The 17,589-nt window shown below is 40.8% G+C and overlaps 1 protein-coding gene and 1 non-coding gene across 2 annotated transcripts; both read left to right on the top strand.

Moving 5' to 3' along the window:
- The first annotated feature begins 14 nt into the window (after positions 1-14).
- LOC121357681 (mitochondrial import inner membrane translocase subunit Tim23) lies at positions 15-17,120 on the top strand. The gene is made up of 7 exons (XM_041475211.1): positions 15-167; positions 407-465; positions 3,290-3,383; positions 3,621-3,705; positions 5,869-5,927; positions 8,518-8,628; positions 16,521-17,120. Exons 1-7 carry the CDS (start codon positions 71-73, stop codon positions 16,634-16,636), a joined length of 621 nt encoding a protein of 206 aa, XP_041331145.1. The 5' UTR covers positions 15-70; the 3' UTR covers positions 16,637-17,120.
- LOC121358326 lies at positions 5,169-5,369 on the top strand. The gene has a single exon (XR_005955862.1). It is a non-coding gene; the product is annotated as a small nucleolar RNA SNORA74 (small nucleolar RNA).
- Positions 17,121-17,589: the final 469 nt, after the last annotated feature.

Raw genomic sequence — 17,589 nt, 5'->3', positions numbered from 1 at the left:
TTGCGGCTCTTTGCGGCGGCGCTTTGCGGCAGCCGTTGGTGGTGGCGAGGGCGGCGGGCGCGGGGCCGCCATGGAGGGCGGCGGGAACTCCAAGGGCACCGGGCTCGGCGGCCTCTTCGGCGCCGGCGGGCTCGGCTACTCGCACGCCGACCTGGCCGGGGTGCCGCGGGGCTCGGCGGGGGCCGCGTGTGGCGACGGGCGCGGGTCACAGGGACACCGCGTTCGCCCGTGCCGGCCGCTCCCGCTCGCTTCCCGGAAAGGCAGAGCCGGCCGGTGCCGCCTTTTAGGGAGTCGGGAAACTTCAGGCTGAATTTGCCCTCCGGCCGCGCTCGAGATCTGCCCCTTTTTTGCCTTACGTGGTTTGAATTGTTGTGTTAAAGTGTTCTGTGTTTTTTTTTCCTTTTAGTAACTGGGATGAGCCCTTTGTCACCGTATTTAAACTTGGACCCCAAGTACCTCGTGCAGGTGAGGAGGTGGCGTGTGTTTATTGTGTTGAACTCGCTTTCAGTGTTTGCATTACCTGAACACCTCAGACCTCCTGCAGGGCTGGGCACTGTGCACTGAAGTCTTGAACTGAAGAACAGTGGAAAGAAACTATTTTTTTCAGTATTATCCCTTATAAATCTTGAGGTGCTGTGATATCTAGAACAAAATGAGCACTGATAACGCAGAGGATAGGTAGGGCTGTTGTGTCAATCCAAGCCTGCTGCTGTTGGAAGGAGATATTCCTCCTTGCCTTGAGGCAGACAGCCCAACACCACCTCACACACCTCTGGCACTGCTCACACCTCCACTGAGCCCCTTCAGTCAGTAAGAGCAGCCAGAATCCCTCCTCTTTTCATGGATGAATTTTCTGAACTGTGATGAGTTGGATCAGTTTACTGAGGTGTTTGGCGAAGCTCCAGACCTGATAACAGGCTTTGCCGTCACAGTAGCTGCACATTTCACATCACTGTCCTTATGTCATTACCCAGCTGAAGGGAGATCATCATGAAGTAAAATTTTCCATTTTATTCTATAAATAATTAGCTGTCACACTTGCACATCTTAACATCAGTTGATGTAAAACAAGGCCATCATAAGGAAAAAAAAATTTGAATCAAGTAATGTTTTCCATTTTCATAAATATTAACTGTAGCTGAAAATGTTAAAGTTAATCCAATTATGATGCATGTCAATGATTTTATTTAGTTATTATTTTTCTACATATATGGCTTATGTTATCTGAGAACATGAAGTTTTCTAGAATTAGCAGTTAAAGGTCAACAGTTGCATAGTGCCTGCTAACCTCTGTGCCTCTTTCATTTCTGTGCACTGTTTCTTTTGCAAGGGAAAGCTGTGCCTGCAGTTCTGGGGCCTAGCAGCATGCAGTCTGGGTTACAATGTAACATTCCCAGAAGGATAGAGCACCCCAGCTCTGTCTCTGGTGGGAGTGGGTTCAGTGCTGCGGCTGCTGGTGTTGAGTGGTCAGAAAGAAGCTGAGATTATTTAGACAGTCTCCAAAGACACTCTCTAAAGTGATTTTGTTTAGTTAGTAGTTTGTCTGAGAACATGTTGGCGTTAAAAACAGTATAGCAGGGATTTTGGGATAAAGTGTGTGTACTAAGATACTTCTAGAAACAAAAGGGAAGTTTGCTTTAAATGCAAAGTTGTTGGCATTCGTGCCATGAAACACTTCTAAAAATACCTATTGATGCAACACTAGAGGCTGCAGTCTGTGTTGTAACACTTCACTGCCCTTCATGTTTAGCTCTAGTGTGTTGAAGTAACAGCAAAGTGCATTGAAATAAAAGGGAATTCCATTTTTTTTTACCTGAACAAGTTGCCTGTACAAGCTGTGAGGTCTCCTTCCTTACAGAATCACAAGACATGGGAATGGCTCTGAGTGCCCAGCACTGACTGACCTTTCTTTAACAATACACTAAACAGTCTCCACAGGTTCCTTGGGCTCTAAATACTGAAGGAAAAAGACATAGCTAATATTTCAGAATAATAGAGGTCTTCCCATAATAACAAATGGTACACTGGTACTCATTACTTTAAGCTCCACATTTTTGGTTGGTCTGTGAATGCAAGCACAGAACAACATGTTTTCTACAATGCTGTGTTGCCTGTAGCAGGTAACAGGTGTTAGAAATTTGCATGTCAGCCTTTGGCACAGGCCTAGAGGATGGGCTTTTGAGGTTTCCTCTAGAAACTTAGATGTTACATAAACAAGATTGCTTCATCTTGACTTCTGGGACAGTAGTGAAAACTGTTAGAAACTGCTAACTTGTGTAAACACTGAATTTCTCCAACTGTCTAGTTACAAGGAAGATAGAAACCATATTGTAGGTTCATTTTATTGATGACACTAGTCACAATTTTAGGAGCTGTTTTTTCTGTATTGCCATTCCCATTCAGCATCAAATGTGGGCCAGTAAAACCCCTTAGAATGCATTTCCTTGAGCCTGCAGCTGTTGGAGTCATGCATCAGTTAAGTAGGGGTGGGTAATACTGTGACTGGAAAGCACAGAAGCTTCAAAGAGATCTGCTGCTTTAGCACCTTATCAGCAGGCATCTTCAGTGTCTCCCACTGAAGAAGTGCCTTGGCACACCTTATCTCTACACATATGCCAGTTTCTCTAGGCCATTTCTCTAGCTTTTTAGACCACTGATTTGCAAGAACACGAGTTTGTCCCTGTGGGAGAAAGATGGACAAGTGAAAAATTAACCAATCTCACATATTTCATGCCTGATCATCACTAGTTTTGAGTGTATTCCTTGCATTTTTCACTTATTTCAGTGCAAGGAAATACCTCTTTTCATAAAAGGCAGTTTTTATTTAGTATCGGAGTAGTGGGAAACTAAATTAATGCATTATTATATCAGACTGGGTTGCTCACTAAGGAAACAGTGCTATGTAATCAGACAACAGGAAAGTTTTTAGAAGGCTTGTATTGCCTGCTGCAAGATGTAATTAATAATTAAGCAAATAGTCATTAAAAAACAACCAACAACCCACACAGTATGAGTTCCTTGGCTGACTGATGTAATTTATTAAAAGTTAGCACAGCTAGGGAGGAAAAAAAAAAAGCACTCAGTCCACTGAACTTCTTACAGTCCTTTTTCATACTTAATACAGTACACACATAGTATATTCCATCTCTGTGCTACTGTAGGCAAGAATTTTCCAGAAGTACTCATCCATCTTTAGTTCATTGCATGGATTAAAGAAAAGAATGAATATGGCTTACATTTTGAACTGGACTGGGAAAATACAAAAGTATTTGTTTTTGTCTTCCCCCAGGATACAGATGAATTTATCTTGCCCACAGGAGCCAACAAAACTCGAGGCAGATTTGAGCTGGCCTTTTTTACCATTGGAGGATGTTGTATGACAGGTGGGTGGTTGTGGTTTTCACTTTTCCCAGCTGTCCAGGTAACACCTATGCACTACAGTGATGGATGAGATTGTAAATGTCTTGTTCTGCAAGACACTGTCTGTTCTAATCTTAAGTAAAGAGATACTTTACTTAAGTATTTTAGTTTATACATTGAATTCTATTCTCAGTATTTGTTTCTAGTATTGTTTATTCTTTTTCTTCTTAAAATGTAATAACTGATGTTATTCCACCTAGGGGCAGCATTTGGTGCACTGAATGGTTTGAGACTTGGCTTGAAGGAGACACAGAATATGGCGTGGTCAAAACCTAGAAATGTACAGTAAGTGTTCCATCTAAAAAAAAAGTCCTTCTTAGTGACAGAGTTGTTTCTTCCAGTTTATACAAGGTTAGCTCTGAATATACTGCAAAAATAAATGTTTTGGGTTGTTTTTTTTTCTTTAGTGGGGACAAATGGGAGTCAGTATTTGTCTTGATCAAGTTATTACATGTTGTTAATTACAGTGATATTCAGTTCAACCTTTTTGCTTTTTGTTTAGTCACAATTGGTGTGTCCTGTGACTTACCTTAAATGTTTGAGAAATAATTACTACTTTGATGTTTACTAAAAATCTACTTCAAAGTCAAAGCAGTTTTTTATATGTGAAGGATTCCCAGAAGCAATAGTGTTTACTTTCAGCTATTTTTTGCTGTAATTTATCTGAGCACGAGACTCCCTTCTTTCCCAAGCTTTTCACAAGCAGGAAAACATTCAAATGCAGAGCTGGGCCTTCCTGGATTTGCATTAGGGATGACATTGGTGCATGGTGCTGAGCAGGCATTGCAGGGGGGAGCTGTTCTGGGTTATGGCATCCAGGAGCACCCGTGACATTGCTATGTTTTCACCTCACCTGATTGTTTGAAAGAACACATCAAAGACAGGAACATTTGTTTCAACAGGATGCCTCTTAAAATGACAGTTTAGACATAGCTATAGGAAAACCTAAGTGAAAGAGACATTGGAAACCAGAGGAACAGAATAACTGGGGGAAAGCATGGAAAATTTTCACTCCCAGAATACTTTGCATCTAGGGAATTTTCTGGTACAGTTTATATTGGCTCTGCTTCTTTTTAAATTGTTTCTATATTCATCCCCTTCTTTATCAAAATATTCACCACTATAATGATGACTCTTTCATAATGCTCGAGATGAACAGAATTGTATTTTAGGGTTTGGAATGAGCAGAGTTGGAGAAAGCCACGTTAAGCATAAACCTTGGCAGGTCAAGCCCAGGAGGTGGCAGTCATGCTGCTCTTATCCTGGCTCTGCAGGGCAAAGGTCTGCTGAAGGTCATCACCGTCCAACAGTGCATTAAGTTCTGGTTTTCACTCATCAGCTGCAGAGAACCGACTTGCTTAGCTAGATTTCTTCCAAATTTATCCTTAATGTACACAGATCTATTTCTTAATGAATTTTAATTTTGATGTTACTCATTTGTCATCAAATACCTCACAGTATGCCATGGGTGTTAGAATTACTGATTCTCTTATCAATTCAGAATGAATATAAAGTTAAAGGGTGGGGGTTGTAATTAAGAAGAGGTTATCAATACTCTAGCCCCTTAAATATTTTTTTCTTCTTGTTTCAAAATGAAATGTTCCATTATTGTTTAGTTCATTGCCTAACCATATTCAGTAATGACCCGTGTCCTAATGAAAATTATAAAAAATGGAAAAACAATAGAAAATTAAATCAGAAGGAACATAAAGCAATTAAAGTGTCAGACATTAAATGCTGAACTAAGTTCCAGTGGTAGTCAGCTGTCCAGAGCAATACTATGCCTGTGATAGTGTTACACTGCTGGGAGATAAAGATCAGTCATTCTTCTGGCTGCTGTTGTCACCGTTCTGGAGACAGCTGGAACCAGCAAGAAGTGGCATTGTGCTTCTCTGAGAGCGCACTAAAGGTTCTCTTTTCCTTTTAGTGCTAGTCTGGAAGCCTACACACAGACATACCTCTTGGCCTTTTGCTGGGTGGACAGATGGGACTGGAAGGGACTGTCTCTTTCCTTCCTGACTTACTGTAGTCCAGACTTGCTTTTTTGCCCACACCATTTGCTCAGGCATCCCCACACTCCCTGAGACATGGTCCTTGTAGAGGAGACTGAGGCTTTCTTGGAGATCTTTTACCCAGCTACGTCTGCATAAATGTGTCAGTTATTCCTGGAGCTGTGTGCAGTCACCATGTAAGGAAGGACAACTCTGGTTAGAAAGCCATTTGAAGGGAAGAGATTTGAGTCTTGGGGAGGGTCAAGTTTGCCTTGAAAAGAGAGAAAGATTTCCTTAAGATTTGACAGGACTGAATATTTGCTTTCAAAACCTTTTAGTTCATCATTGCACTTTTGTTAACCACATATATGTAAACACACAAGCCCTACTGTCATAAACACTGCCTTGATGTAAACACAGTGCTAAATGTTTTCATACCTCTTTAACTCCTTTGTAGAATTCTAAATATGGTGACAAGGCAAGGAGCGTTATGGGCTAACACTCTGGGATCACTGGGTAAGTAAAGCCATTCCTTCATAGAGAAAGCAGCTTAAAGTTGGAATTGTGGGAAAGTGTATTTGTGTATTATCTGAATAAGAGTGTTCTCTAAATTGTCATTATTAAATCCATCGGGAAAAAGTGCAGGTTTTTGTCTTTGGGGGCTTGAGAGTATTCCAGTAGACATGATAATGGAAATTAAAGGCTAAAATAGGATTTGCAGCATAAGGAGCCAAAAGGCTTTAATTAAAACCCAAATTTTCTACTATATTATAAACAAATTCTAGCTATGTCAGAAATAACTAGAAATTACATATAATAAATAGTTAATAAATGCCAATTAAATTACAACTTTAAAATATAATTTCATATTTTTGAATAATTTTAATAACCTACATTGAGACTCTGTGGTCATGTGATCAACTGCCTAATGTTTGTTTCCTGTAAAAGTCAACAAAATGTTTATGTGAAGAAGAAATATGCTAGTCAGTACAGATTTATCCTTTAAATGATGGTACATTAGCAAGAAAAATCTCATGTGGCACACTTTTTTATCAACCCACTTTAGTTATAAACAACATTTAGGTTTAGAGTCACCTAAACCTAAATGTTGCTTATAACTAATGTGGGTTAATAAAAAAGAGAAAAGAAAATAGCCTAATGTATAAGAAAAAAAAACTTGTATGAACTGAGATTTGGGTGGGAGGGGGCTGTGAAATAAAATCACATCAGTTGCCTTAGAAAAATGAGATTATTTCGTAAAAGTCAGTGAAATAACTAATGCCCTAGAAATGACTTTTTTTTTTACCTCCCCCACAATCTTAAACAATTGAAAACTGATGCAGTAACTTTAAAAGGAGATATTTAAAATTGATTAGATTATTTTGAAGAAAAATAATGATGGAACTTGTTATCCTACAAAGTTGTAGTTGAAGTTAGCAATATTTAAATCAGAGACTGCATCATGTTATAACCCAGTCTACGTCTGTTTCTCTTTTGAGAAACACATCAAAGTATAGGCTAGGTTGCATGAATGACATTTTATTTCAGTCTTATTTCTGAAGAGCAGATTAGCTGCCATTTAATTTAGGCATTAGCTTTTGAGGCATTGTATAGAGGGCACAGAGGATTCTGAGCTACAGCAAGAAGGACACTTTTTCTATAAGCAATGCCTGTTGCCTGCTGAATTTTATTGGGCCATTTTTTGTTTGGATTTTTTTCTTTTTTTTTTTGTTCCAAGTCTAACAAAAACATGTCTGAGAACTGAGATGCAGGCACACTGCAGTTCAAGGTTTCAGTTTAAGTGACACATTAACAGGTTTTTTCAGCTGTGTTTGAAGAAAGATTACTCAAGAAAATGTTTGTGCATTCCAGTAAAAAATTGTTATTTTTCTTACAAAATATGGCCTCCAAAAATCACAGAGTTAAGCAGAACTTTCTGTTTGGGATTCTGGTAGATCTCTTTCTTGTCCTAGCTACCAGAGAAATTCCTTTCAAGGAGCTGAATTATTTTTGCAGCTTAATTCACCTTGTGCAGCCTTTCTGTACCTCAGAGATTCTTTTTGTCACCACTGACAATTTTTGTCATTCTGTTCCTGAACAGAGGCAACATCTGTTTGGAACTATTTTAAAAAACTACGTTGAATTCAGCTTTTCCTTCCCTCATTGTTAATCTGCTTGCTGCTAAGACAAACTGAAATACCCTTGCCTGTGCTGAATGGAGAATGATGCTGCTGTTAACTCATTGACATTATTATGGTTGCTTATGATGGATTTGCTGCCTTTCAGCAGAAGGAAAGATTTCAAATTCTTGGAGGGCAAGGAACGAATTAAATGGCATTGTCTTTATCACTTCAAAATGATGACATACTCTGCTATTCTTTGCCAGCATGAAATATGAGTGTATCATGAGGTGTGGGGATGGGGGGGACTTTTCCTTTCATCAAAATGTATAAATGATAAATGCACTCATGCTAAAAAGCCTATCCATTTCTCTTTCCTGTCCTTTCCAGGACAGTCCCTAAAGTTATCTCAAAGCAAAAAGCCCTCTGGGGATAAAGATTTCATGCACAAGCAGAGGTGAAACAGCTGGAAATGTCAAATCCCAAGCATTCTAATAGTATTTTTAAAAGAAACATAACCCACTGTACTCCAGCTCTTGGTAGCATAATCTGAATGCTGTACTTAACTCACATTTCATCACTGTCACACATGGACAGCAATTTTCTCTTACCTAGAAAGTACTGTGTTTAGTTTCATGTCATCCACAGAAGACAGAATGAAGCTGCCAGTACAAATTTAAACACTGAATTTTCAAACAAATTTGAACTATCAAAATAGGCTTAAACTTCAGTCTGTGCTTTATAGCACATATTGTCATGAAAAATGCTACTTTATAACCAAACTATAGCTTGAGAAAGAAGAAATAGCTATATAGGAAGAGATTTGGAAAAGAAACACCAAAGATGTCATTTTCCAGAGGATTCCCTTCAAGTGAGCAGAAAATCTATTCTTCAGAAGCATAGTCTAAATAGCTACACCAAACCTAGATTGTAAGCTTTGGGCCTCAGACCATGGAAGGTTTTATGAATATATCTTTTTCCCCCAGCTCTACTTTACAGTGCATTTGGAGTCGTCATTGAAAAAACACGTGGTGCAGAAGATGACCTGAACACCATAGCTGCTGGAACCTTGACAGGAATGCTATACAAAAGCACTGGTAGAGTAGCAAAATATTTCTCCTTTTCCTTCTCTTTGCTTATCCTAGTTATTAGGATTTTCCTTACTTTTACTAAATACTGTCCTGCTTTCAAAATTGAGAGTTTAAAAATGGTTATTAGCTCAATGTCCCCTAACCCACAATGCTTTTCACCCAACTTAGGCTACCTAGGGAAAACTTGCACTATAAAAGAAAAAGTCCAGCTGAGTTAAATTTGATTTTTTGTAACTGCACAGGACTGACAGTAACCATGAGAGCCAAATTATGACTGTTGTACATATATACTGAAGAAACAGTCATTTATTTCCTCAGGTATATGGTGAGATTGTATAAAATAATAGCCACCTCATTCCTAGCCATGTTTTCAGCAATAGCAGGAATAAATCTAATTGTTTCTCAATTCCATGAGTGGATGCAGGCAAATGGGAACTACCTTGCAAAGTGAGTGGGGACAGGGAAGGAAAACACAGAACACAGAGATTGATTGCATGGACATGAAACTTAATAAAAGTGATCCATGTGACAGTAATTCACATGGTAGTGGTACCTGAATCTGCAGAAACCCTACACACAGAGAAATTGATGTATTTATGACGTTATTACTTAGGTTTTCATGAAACTGTTGTCTTGGGATAGGATTCTAGTCTTTGCATAGTGGTCAAAAGCACCAAAAAAGGTTATTTGAGAACAGCATGGATTTAAGGTGAGACTGCTGATGCAAACTGAATTGTTTGCAGGAGAGAGGGTCTAATCTTCATCAGCAAAATGGCTGTCAACACATGTTCCAAGCTTAACAATTGGAGGGATCTTTTCTAGAGAATTGCTGGGTACCACAGATTGACATTAGCACGTGGAAAAAGGTTTTATATTTTAAGTTACTCAGTAAATGTTTGGCTGCATGACTCACCTGCATTTTATGGAGGAGATAATGCAAGAATTGACCTATGTACTTCTGCATATCTAACTGACCCTCAGTGTCTTAACAGTGCTACTAAAGACCTGCTTTTTTGGGGGGCAAAACAGTTTGAGTAACTATCTTCCTGATGGCTTAGACTACCTGAAGCCACAAATAATTGGCTGGAACAGCCTTCATAAATATGAGACTCTTAATTTAGCAAGGGCACATAGCTCTCCTGTAATCCATTTCTTCCTTGGGATTTCATGAGTGATATGACAGATTACCAACAACAGCTGGAAAGGGTAGCATATAGAAGCCTAATATTTTCTGTAGGAGCTTATTAATAAGGAGAACTGTCATGTAATACTCCAGCAGAAGCATCCCCCTTACCTTCCAGAAGTATAGAGCTGGCATTATGTGTAATATTTTTTTGGCACAGTGCAACCACAGATAACTACTCCAGTCACATGCACAGTCATCTGACACTACTAAGGTTTTTATTACCAGAGCACAGTGGGACATTTGTTTTGTAACACAAGATCTACAGAGCTAATGGCAGTACTTATAAAGGCAAATGAAGTTAGTAAATCTCTATTCATTGCAATATTGTATTTCAAGTGTGTGTTGTGCCTATGAACCATAGTGCAGAGAAACTGCTGCCTCTCCTGTCACCTTATGCCAGATCACCCATTCTTATTCTGTATGGTAAAACTTACAAGTTCTGCCTTTACAGTGCATCACTCTATATACTTAGCTTAAAGTCTGGAATATTTAAGCCATATTTAAACCGTGCAAAAGATCAGCATACATCTGACACATCAAGACTCTAACTACTTCCTGTGCTACATGGAATGCCACAACATGTTGGCATTAGAAAGAAAAGGAAAATGCAAAAGCTGTCAAGGACACTGAGTTAGAAATCTCCATATTTTAGTGTCAGATGGAAGCTCACACAAACATGCCATTGCAAATTAAGGCTGCTCTAGTCCACAAGGGGTAGATACAGAGTTGCAGGCAGTGCTATTCAAACACTCAGATTTCCCACTTCCATCATTCCTGCTTTGTAAAGAGATCAGGAGCATACTTAAGAAGAAATGGGATAATGTGTAGCAGGTCTTTTATTATAACTTCATGCTTAACCACAGTACTGATGGAGGAAACACATCACAATCTGTTTTGCACTGAAAAACACTCCTGTGTACACTGCAAAACCTAGACTGAATTTCTGAAACCAATGATTAAGCATCTGGTGAGCAGAAAGGGAAAAAAATACAGCTGGGAAGTCTTTGTGAAGGCTGAGATTCACTGCCCCAAACTGGTCCCGGTTTTCACAATTTGTCCTTGTAGAAGTGTTAATCATTACCAAAATGGCAGCAGTCAAACAGAACCTGCACGTTCTAAAGCCATTGATTGGGAGCAGTTTTGTGTAAAGCTACTTGACACAGCTTGTGTGGGAGAAGATAAGAGAGGTTTGAAAGCTCTGCAAGGGAGGACAGTGGCAATTCAGCCCCCTCCCTGTGCTCACTGGCAGTGCCATCACTCATTGAGACTCCCATTGAAGTGACTGAAGCACTTCAATCCCCAGTAAACGCAGGGGAGAGCTGGGCTCCATCTCAGCAGTGCTGCATGGCTCAGGTCAAAAGACACCTATTGAGTGGGAATGGACAGCTGATGGGAGGAGTCTGGAAACCACTTCTGCTTGATTCATCTGACCAAAGGGATCTCCAGCTTTTACATTTGTTTAAATTTAATGCCACAATTACTGACTAGATTTTAGCCCAAATGCAGCAATAATAGTACATATTTATTTGTTACACCAGTCTTACAACTTGATGGGAGCAATTTTTTGAGCTCACCACTTAACATCTACCCAGAATATTCAGTTTGGGTAAGTTACAAGAAAACCCTTTGGATTCCTCTGCCAGTAGCATATGCAAAAGAAATGTTACAGCAACTCAGTCAATTCAAGTTTTGCTAAAAGGTCTGATAGTCTAAGTCCACAAGGATGGCTTTTCCATTTAATAAGATACTATTCTTTACTTTTCAATTTCAGGCAAAGGCAGAAATTAGTATCTGCTATGCCATGTTTTTTCTGATAAATGTTACAAAGGACAAACATATCTTAAAACAAACATTTAGCCTCCTTGCATGTGCTTTCAACCTCTTTTCTAAACTGACCATCTTTATTTGGTTTTCTTATCATTGTATTAGTCATGAAACTAACAAACCACCAAACAAAAATGATTGTCACTGTGCACTATGTCACTGTTATACCCTCCCACTGTGAAAATGCATGGTTGCAGCTGTCACAAAGGTACAGCTGGCTGAGGCTCCTACACTCCTCCCCAGGCATGCAGGATTGATCACTCAGGAAAAGATGAACTAGCTGGGACTTTGACCTGACCCAGTGTGACAGCAATTAATTTCTCACTGGAATTCCTGACAGACTTCAGTAAGCAAAAAAAGTTAACCAACATTTACCTCTTATCTGAGGGTTACACAGGTTGTAGATGTTCTTTTTCTTGGATAATTTTTTTTTCTCTCTTGAGGTTAGGGGTAACAGCAACAAAAGTAAACTAATTCTTTGGACAAACTAAATTCCTTTGTTTACTTTTGTGCAGTAAGAACTTGATCTCAGGTGCAGCATCTCATGCCTTTGGAACAATAGACATTACATAATTTGGTACAGAAAATGTTGTGTCTGAAAAGACAGGAACTGCATGCTAGCAGTAGCTGAAGGTAGCAGTTGTTGTTTTAAGACCTCAGAACACAATTCTGAAAAGCCAATACTTTATGAATTAGAGAGGGCTGAATGTTTTATTGCCAGCAGTAAAATCTGGTGGGAGCTAAAGATCAGGTTTGTGACATCCTGTGGGTAGTTAAGGGCAGTTGTGTTAGCTGATAGCTTCTTGAGCTATAAAAAGCCTGATCTCTGAGCCCAGCCCATGTTTTTCTTTGGGCCAGACAGGGCTGTTTTCTCATTTCTCTTGGCTGGAGAGGGGGAAGAGCTTTTTGGGGACTGCTGTAGGTACAGGCCTGGGATAACTTACTTTTCTGCAGTATTTGGAAAAATGAAGCACTTGCTTGTCATCACTTAAGGGCTGAGAGGTATTTTGGAAATTTAAGAACCCCTTTTAACACAACATGTCTATAGGATTATCAATCAAATGATGTTTAGAGAATTTTTTTTTTTAATCTGATATAAGGAAGAGGTAAGGACAATGTACAAGCAGCACTACAGGTAACAGCTTGTTGGGGCTTTCTTAGTTATTGAGGACTGATGTTTAAGAGTGTGTGTGGCCACTGAGAGCAGTGCTGCCCAGCTCTGTTAGTCAGGAGCTGCAGAGAATTGCAGAGTTTGCAGCTGCCATTCATTTACAGTAGCTGAAGTAGCCTCCTGTCAGTCAGGTGCTGCTGCTTTCACTCAGTGAGAATACAGCAAATTTTAATCATGTTTGCAAAGTAAATTTAACAACTCTACTTCCAAACCAGTAAATTAAATTGTAGAGTCCTACTGTTTTTTCTAATTTAACCTTCATACCACAGTAACTACAGGAAACATTCCCTCTTTTAAACCTTATTGTTTCTGTATTCTAAGCACAATACTGCCTAAGCTGCAGTAATATGAAAATGGAAGATGCTTTTCTGGAATATATCTTGCTTCCAAATAGAACTTCATCAGTTCCCTCAGTAATTTCTGTATCCACAGACTTTCCCCACTAGTTACAAGATTTCATTAAATCAGCCCCATGGAGCAGCAGGTGGAAACTTGATACTTTCTAATGACAGCCAGCCCCCACAGATGTTCAAGCAAATGACTGCTTGGTGGTTCAGATGGTCTGGTTACTGAGCTTGAATTTGGTGCAAAACTGAGATTGCCTTGTACACTTGAGTTGAGCCTTTTAAACCATTTAAAAAGTATTTTTGTTCCTGAAGGCCCAGAAGGAAGAGAAGCTGTTTTCATTCAGAGTATCCAAGAGAGATTGAAAGACAGAAAACTAATCACAATTTCAAGATTATTCTTCTTTTGTTTGGCATAAGTGGGTCTGAAGTTTTGATGAAGGTATTTGTAATGCTTGCTGTTGGATGGTTCTTGCTTTAAACATTCCAGGATCTGTCCCAGGACATTGGAGTAACATTCTGAAAATAGAGGCAGTAAGGTTCTAAATGGAAGATGTTGCCCTCATGGTTTTACCTACTGGACAGGTGCAGCTCAGCATCAGGAGTGGCTCCTGCAGTGCTGAAACGCAGAGCTGTGCTGTTGGAATGCTGTGTGCTATGGCACAGTGCATTGGAATGCTGAGCCATGGCACAGGGTAAGCTGGAACCTATTGAAACCCACAGAGGAGGGACAATACTTGGTGGTGAAAAGGTGCAGCAGCTAAAGCCAGAGAACTCTGAAGCCAGAGAACTAATTTCCCATTTAGAGAGCGTCAGATGTATCTTTGGAAACCCACAGCAGTTCTCAACTCTTGTGCAAGGTGCCTGATCTCAAAATACCTGCTTCCAGAAGCATCTGTCAGCTGGAACCCTTATCTTACTGGGACATGCAAGATTAGGGGCTCATGGCCATGTTTCAGCAGGGCTTGTCAGGACAGACTCGGTATCAAAGGCTTGCACAGAGTGATTGCAGAGGAGGGGTGGGAACGTGTTCTATCGTGCAAACACAGCTGGGATGGGAGTGGAGAGTTTATTTTTTATTTTTGTTAACAAGTTAATTTTCTCAGAGGCCCTAAGATTTTCTGCCCAGCAGCAGGGCTGCATTCTAAAGTGCATTACTGTTTGAAGTCTGCCACAAACCTGGACATATTTACTCAAACACAAATCTGACCAGTTAGGTTTTCTTTCCTTTTTTTTTTTTTGTAATTACTGTGGGTAGTTCAGAAGTCAGGAGCAACTGCTACCAAAAAATCCCCCAATATTTTATAACAGAGGCATAGTATAGAAACACTGGAAAAGGAACACTTCTTACATGTTTTCTTGGATATTTTCTCTCTCAGTCGTGCACCTATACCAACTGCACAAGTTTAGTACCCTGTTTGTGAAACATCTCCAGCAATGTCCCTAAGTTGTCTGCAGGCCTACAGATGGCTTTAGGCCCTGTGGTTGACTTTTGCCAGTGGGTTCAGAGCTGTCATCCTTACCTGGCTGGCTCAGCACATGACAACACCAATACTTGCTGCAGCAGGAGCAGCACATCTAAGTCCTCACACGTGAATGCTAGAAGACAGCTCAGTGACCCGAGTTTAAGATGGCACCTTTCTTGTACAGCCCAGACTTGACAGAATCTGCAGCCAGGCTTGATCATCCTTCAATTACCTGTTCTTGCATAGGAAGAGTAGGATTTTAAGGGGAAAGGAGAGGAATTGATCCTGGAAGGGGGGGNGGGGGGGGGAGGGGCAGGTAAGAAAAGAGCCTACAGGAATAGTCATAGTTCTGTAGTGCATCACATTCTGAGGGCATGTTCCACATTTCCTTGTACACCTGATGGTCATGAGCCCCCTTTGGGGGTTCCTGCTGTGCTCTCTTGAATCCTGATACGAACAGCAGAAAACTGTACTCTAATGTTGTATTCCTTTACCCCAGCAGGAATGAGGAGTCAGTATTTTTATAGATTATCTCAAATACTTGTTTATCACAAAGTGTCCTTTAGATTTCACCTGTGGCTTTTTGCCAGACACTGCTTGCACATGGTTAGTTTTGTGTACCCAGCTGCAAGCCCTTCATATGAAAAGCTTTTTGTGCAACAAATTCAGAATCAATTAGCAAACACAGCCATCTACATTTGCTTTCCTAAATGCTGATTTAGGCACATAGATCATATTCAGTAGGACTTTTCTTAGAGCTGTTGAATTCTCAACAGTTACAGCAGTGAACTCAGCCTTATACCCCAAAAAACCTCTCAAGCAGGCAGGGTTTTTTATCTTGCTGTCAGCAAAACTGGCCTTGTTCTATACACTGTACACATTATCTAGCTTGGTTCAGCTGCAATGATAAACATTGCAGAATCAAACTCACTGATGTTCTCCTGCAGTGAGGGTCATACTCCCAGGTGTTCTGTGCATTTTATAGTGCATTCTGGGAGCTCTGCTGAGGCACAGGAGTGTTTTGCTGTTTAGTAAAAGCAACAGAGGTCTCTTCTTGTGCCCCTGTACACCCCAGTCCTCATGTGGATAGAGTGGACATAGGATGCCACGTGACTCCCAGCTGCAGCCAGGTGCCATACCTGCAGGCAGTAGCCAAACTTGCCCTATATTTCTGCCTTACACTAATATGCTCACCAGCACCTTAAGACTTGAATCACCCACGTGACTCAATTTTTATCATTGCAAGGTGATAATTCTGATTATTAGTAAAAGAATAAAGAAAGCTGTTCAATGTACACCATAGTAAATACCTGCCAGTTAATCCCTTTTGTCTACTTCCTATTTTTTAACTGAAAAATTTTAAAATTCCAAAGACACAGATGCAGTGATAGGTTTTGCATGATGGTCCTAATGAATCTCTGGAGCCCAGTGTCACACCCATATCAGCTGTTTTGTTCACTTATTTCCCTCCTGCTCTTTCTCCTTCTGCCCAGAGCTAATTATCATAATTGAAAACCTGGAGGAGATTTTGTAATAGGAAGAGAGCATGTCTATCTGTAAAAACAAATGTAAAAAGGACAGATAGATTAAGTAGGACTTGGGAAAAGCCATCTTGGCTTCCAGTGCTCCGTAGTGGTTCCCTGAAGCAGTAGTGCTAACACAGTTTGAGAGGAAGCCATTCCCACAGAAGTAGTGTCAGAACCAGGAATGAGTGACCATGAGCCTGGCAACAGGTTTGAGAGGAAGGTACAAAAAGCACAGGGAAATGGAGAGTTACTCAAGAAAGTAAAAGTGAAAGTTATTAATTGAGATGCCTCTGGATTTAAACAGCTTCTTGGAAGTTGCTGTTCACTGACCATTTGCTGGCAGTAACCCTAATGAGCTGCCATGTGTTTTGTTTGTTGCAGGTGGAGTGCGCGGGATAGCACGAGGTGGGATCGCAGGCCTGACGCTGACCGGCCTCTACGCGCTGTACAACAACTGGGAGCACATGAAGGGCTCCCTAGCCCGGCAGTCCCTGTGAGCAGGGCAGAGGACACGCTTGCTTAGTCACCAATCAAATCAGTTGTGAGATCTATCTGGTGCCCCTTGCTATTTTATTTACAATTAGTGTGAAACTGGTGGAAGCTGTGCTGGGAGGAACCTCTTGACACCGTGTAGCTGGACTGGCCCTTCCCACCAGCCAGTTGCTGGAGAGGCAGCAATATTTGTTGGACCTGCAAGTGAACAGAGTGGCCACCAAGACAGAGTCTCCCTGCCATGCTCCCCAAGCAGCCCTGGCCAGAGCTGCCAGGCATGCTGGGCCCCCATAGCTGATCGTGCTCACTGCCAGGTTTGTTGGGTGCCTGTAAGGTCTGTGTCCATGGAGCACTCCCTGCAGTCCCAGCGCCTCGCCCGGCAGCACAGCCCCAGTAGCCATGGCACAGGCAGGGCTTGCTATTCTGACAGCACAATGCAAGCTAGCAAAAGGGACATCATCAGAATAAAAAGGGTGGTACTTACTCAAACCCATTTCTATCCTTTGCTCTTCCTGCTACAAAAGCATTCTGCATCCAGCGACCTATTTATGGATTTATTTTACAAGACCTGTGTGATGAGATCCTGGGGGACTTGGTGGGTGAGGGGAAGTGGACAAGCAGGCTGATCATCTCCTGATGATGTTACAGTAAGGCATAGCAGGGCTTGACTTCACTCCCTTATTTGCTCTAACAAATTGGGTGTTTATGGATGAAATACAGTTGCTGTTGCAGAACAGCTGCCAGTGGATTATCAAAATATTTGGGTACTCTAATATCCCAGAACTCATTTAGCCAACAGTTAGAAACCAAACAGTATAAAGACTGCACTTGTTACCTATTACAGGACTTAAAATTAGCAAGAAACTTTTTGTCTGAAGTACCATATGTAGGTTAATGGCAGAACAAAGACTGTGATGAACCTGCATGTTCCCCAGTGTTAAATTTAAACCATGTACCA

The sequence above is a fragment of the Pyrgilauda ruficollis genome, unplaced genomic scaffold (assembly GCF_017590135.1).
Source record: "Pyrgilauda ruficollis isolate IOZ18807 unplaced genomic scaffold, ASM1759013v1 scaffold11, whole genome shotgun sequence".
NCBI classification, from domain to species: domain Eukaryota; kingdom Metazoa; phylum Chordata; class Aves; order Passeriformes; family Passeridae; genus Pyrgilauda; species Pyrgilauda ruficollis.
Note: the sequence above shows the minus strand (reverse complement) of the source record. Positions and strands in the feature narration are given on the sequence as shown.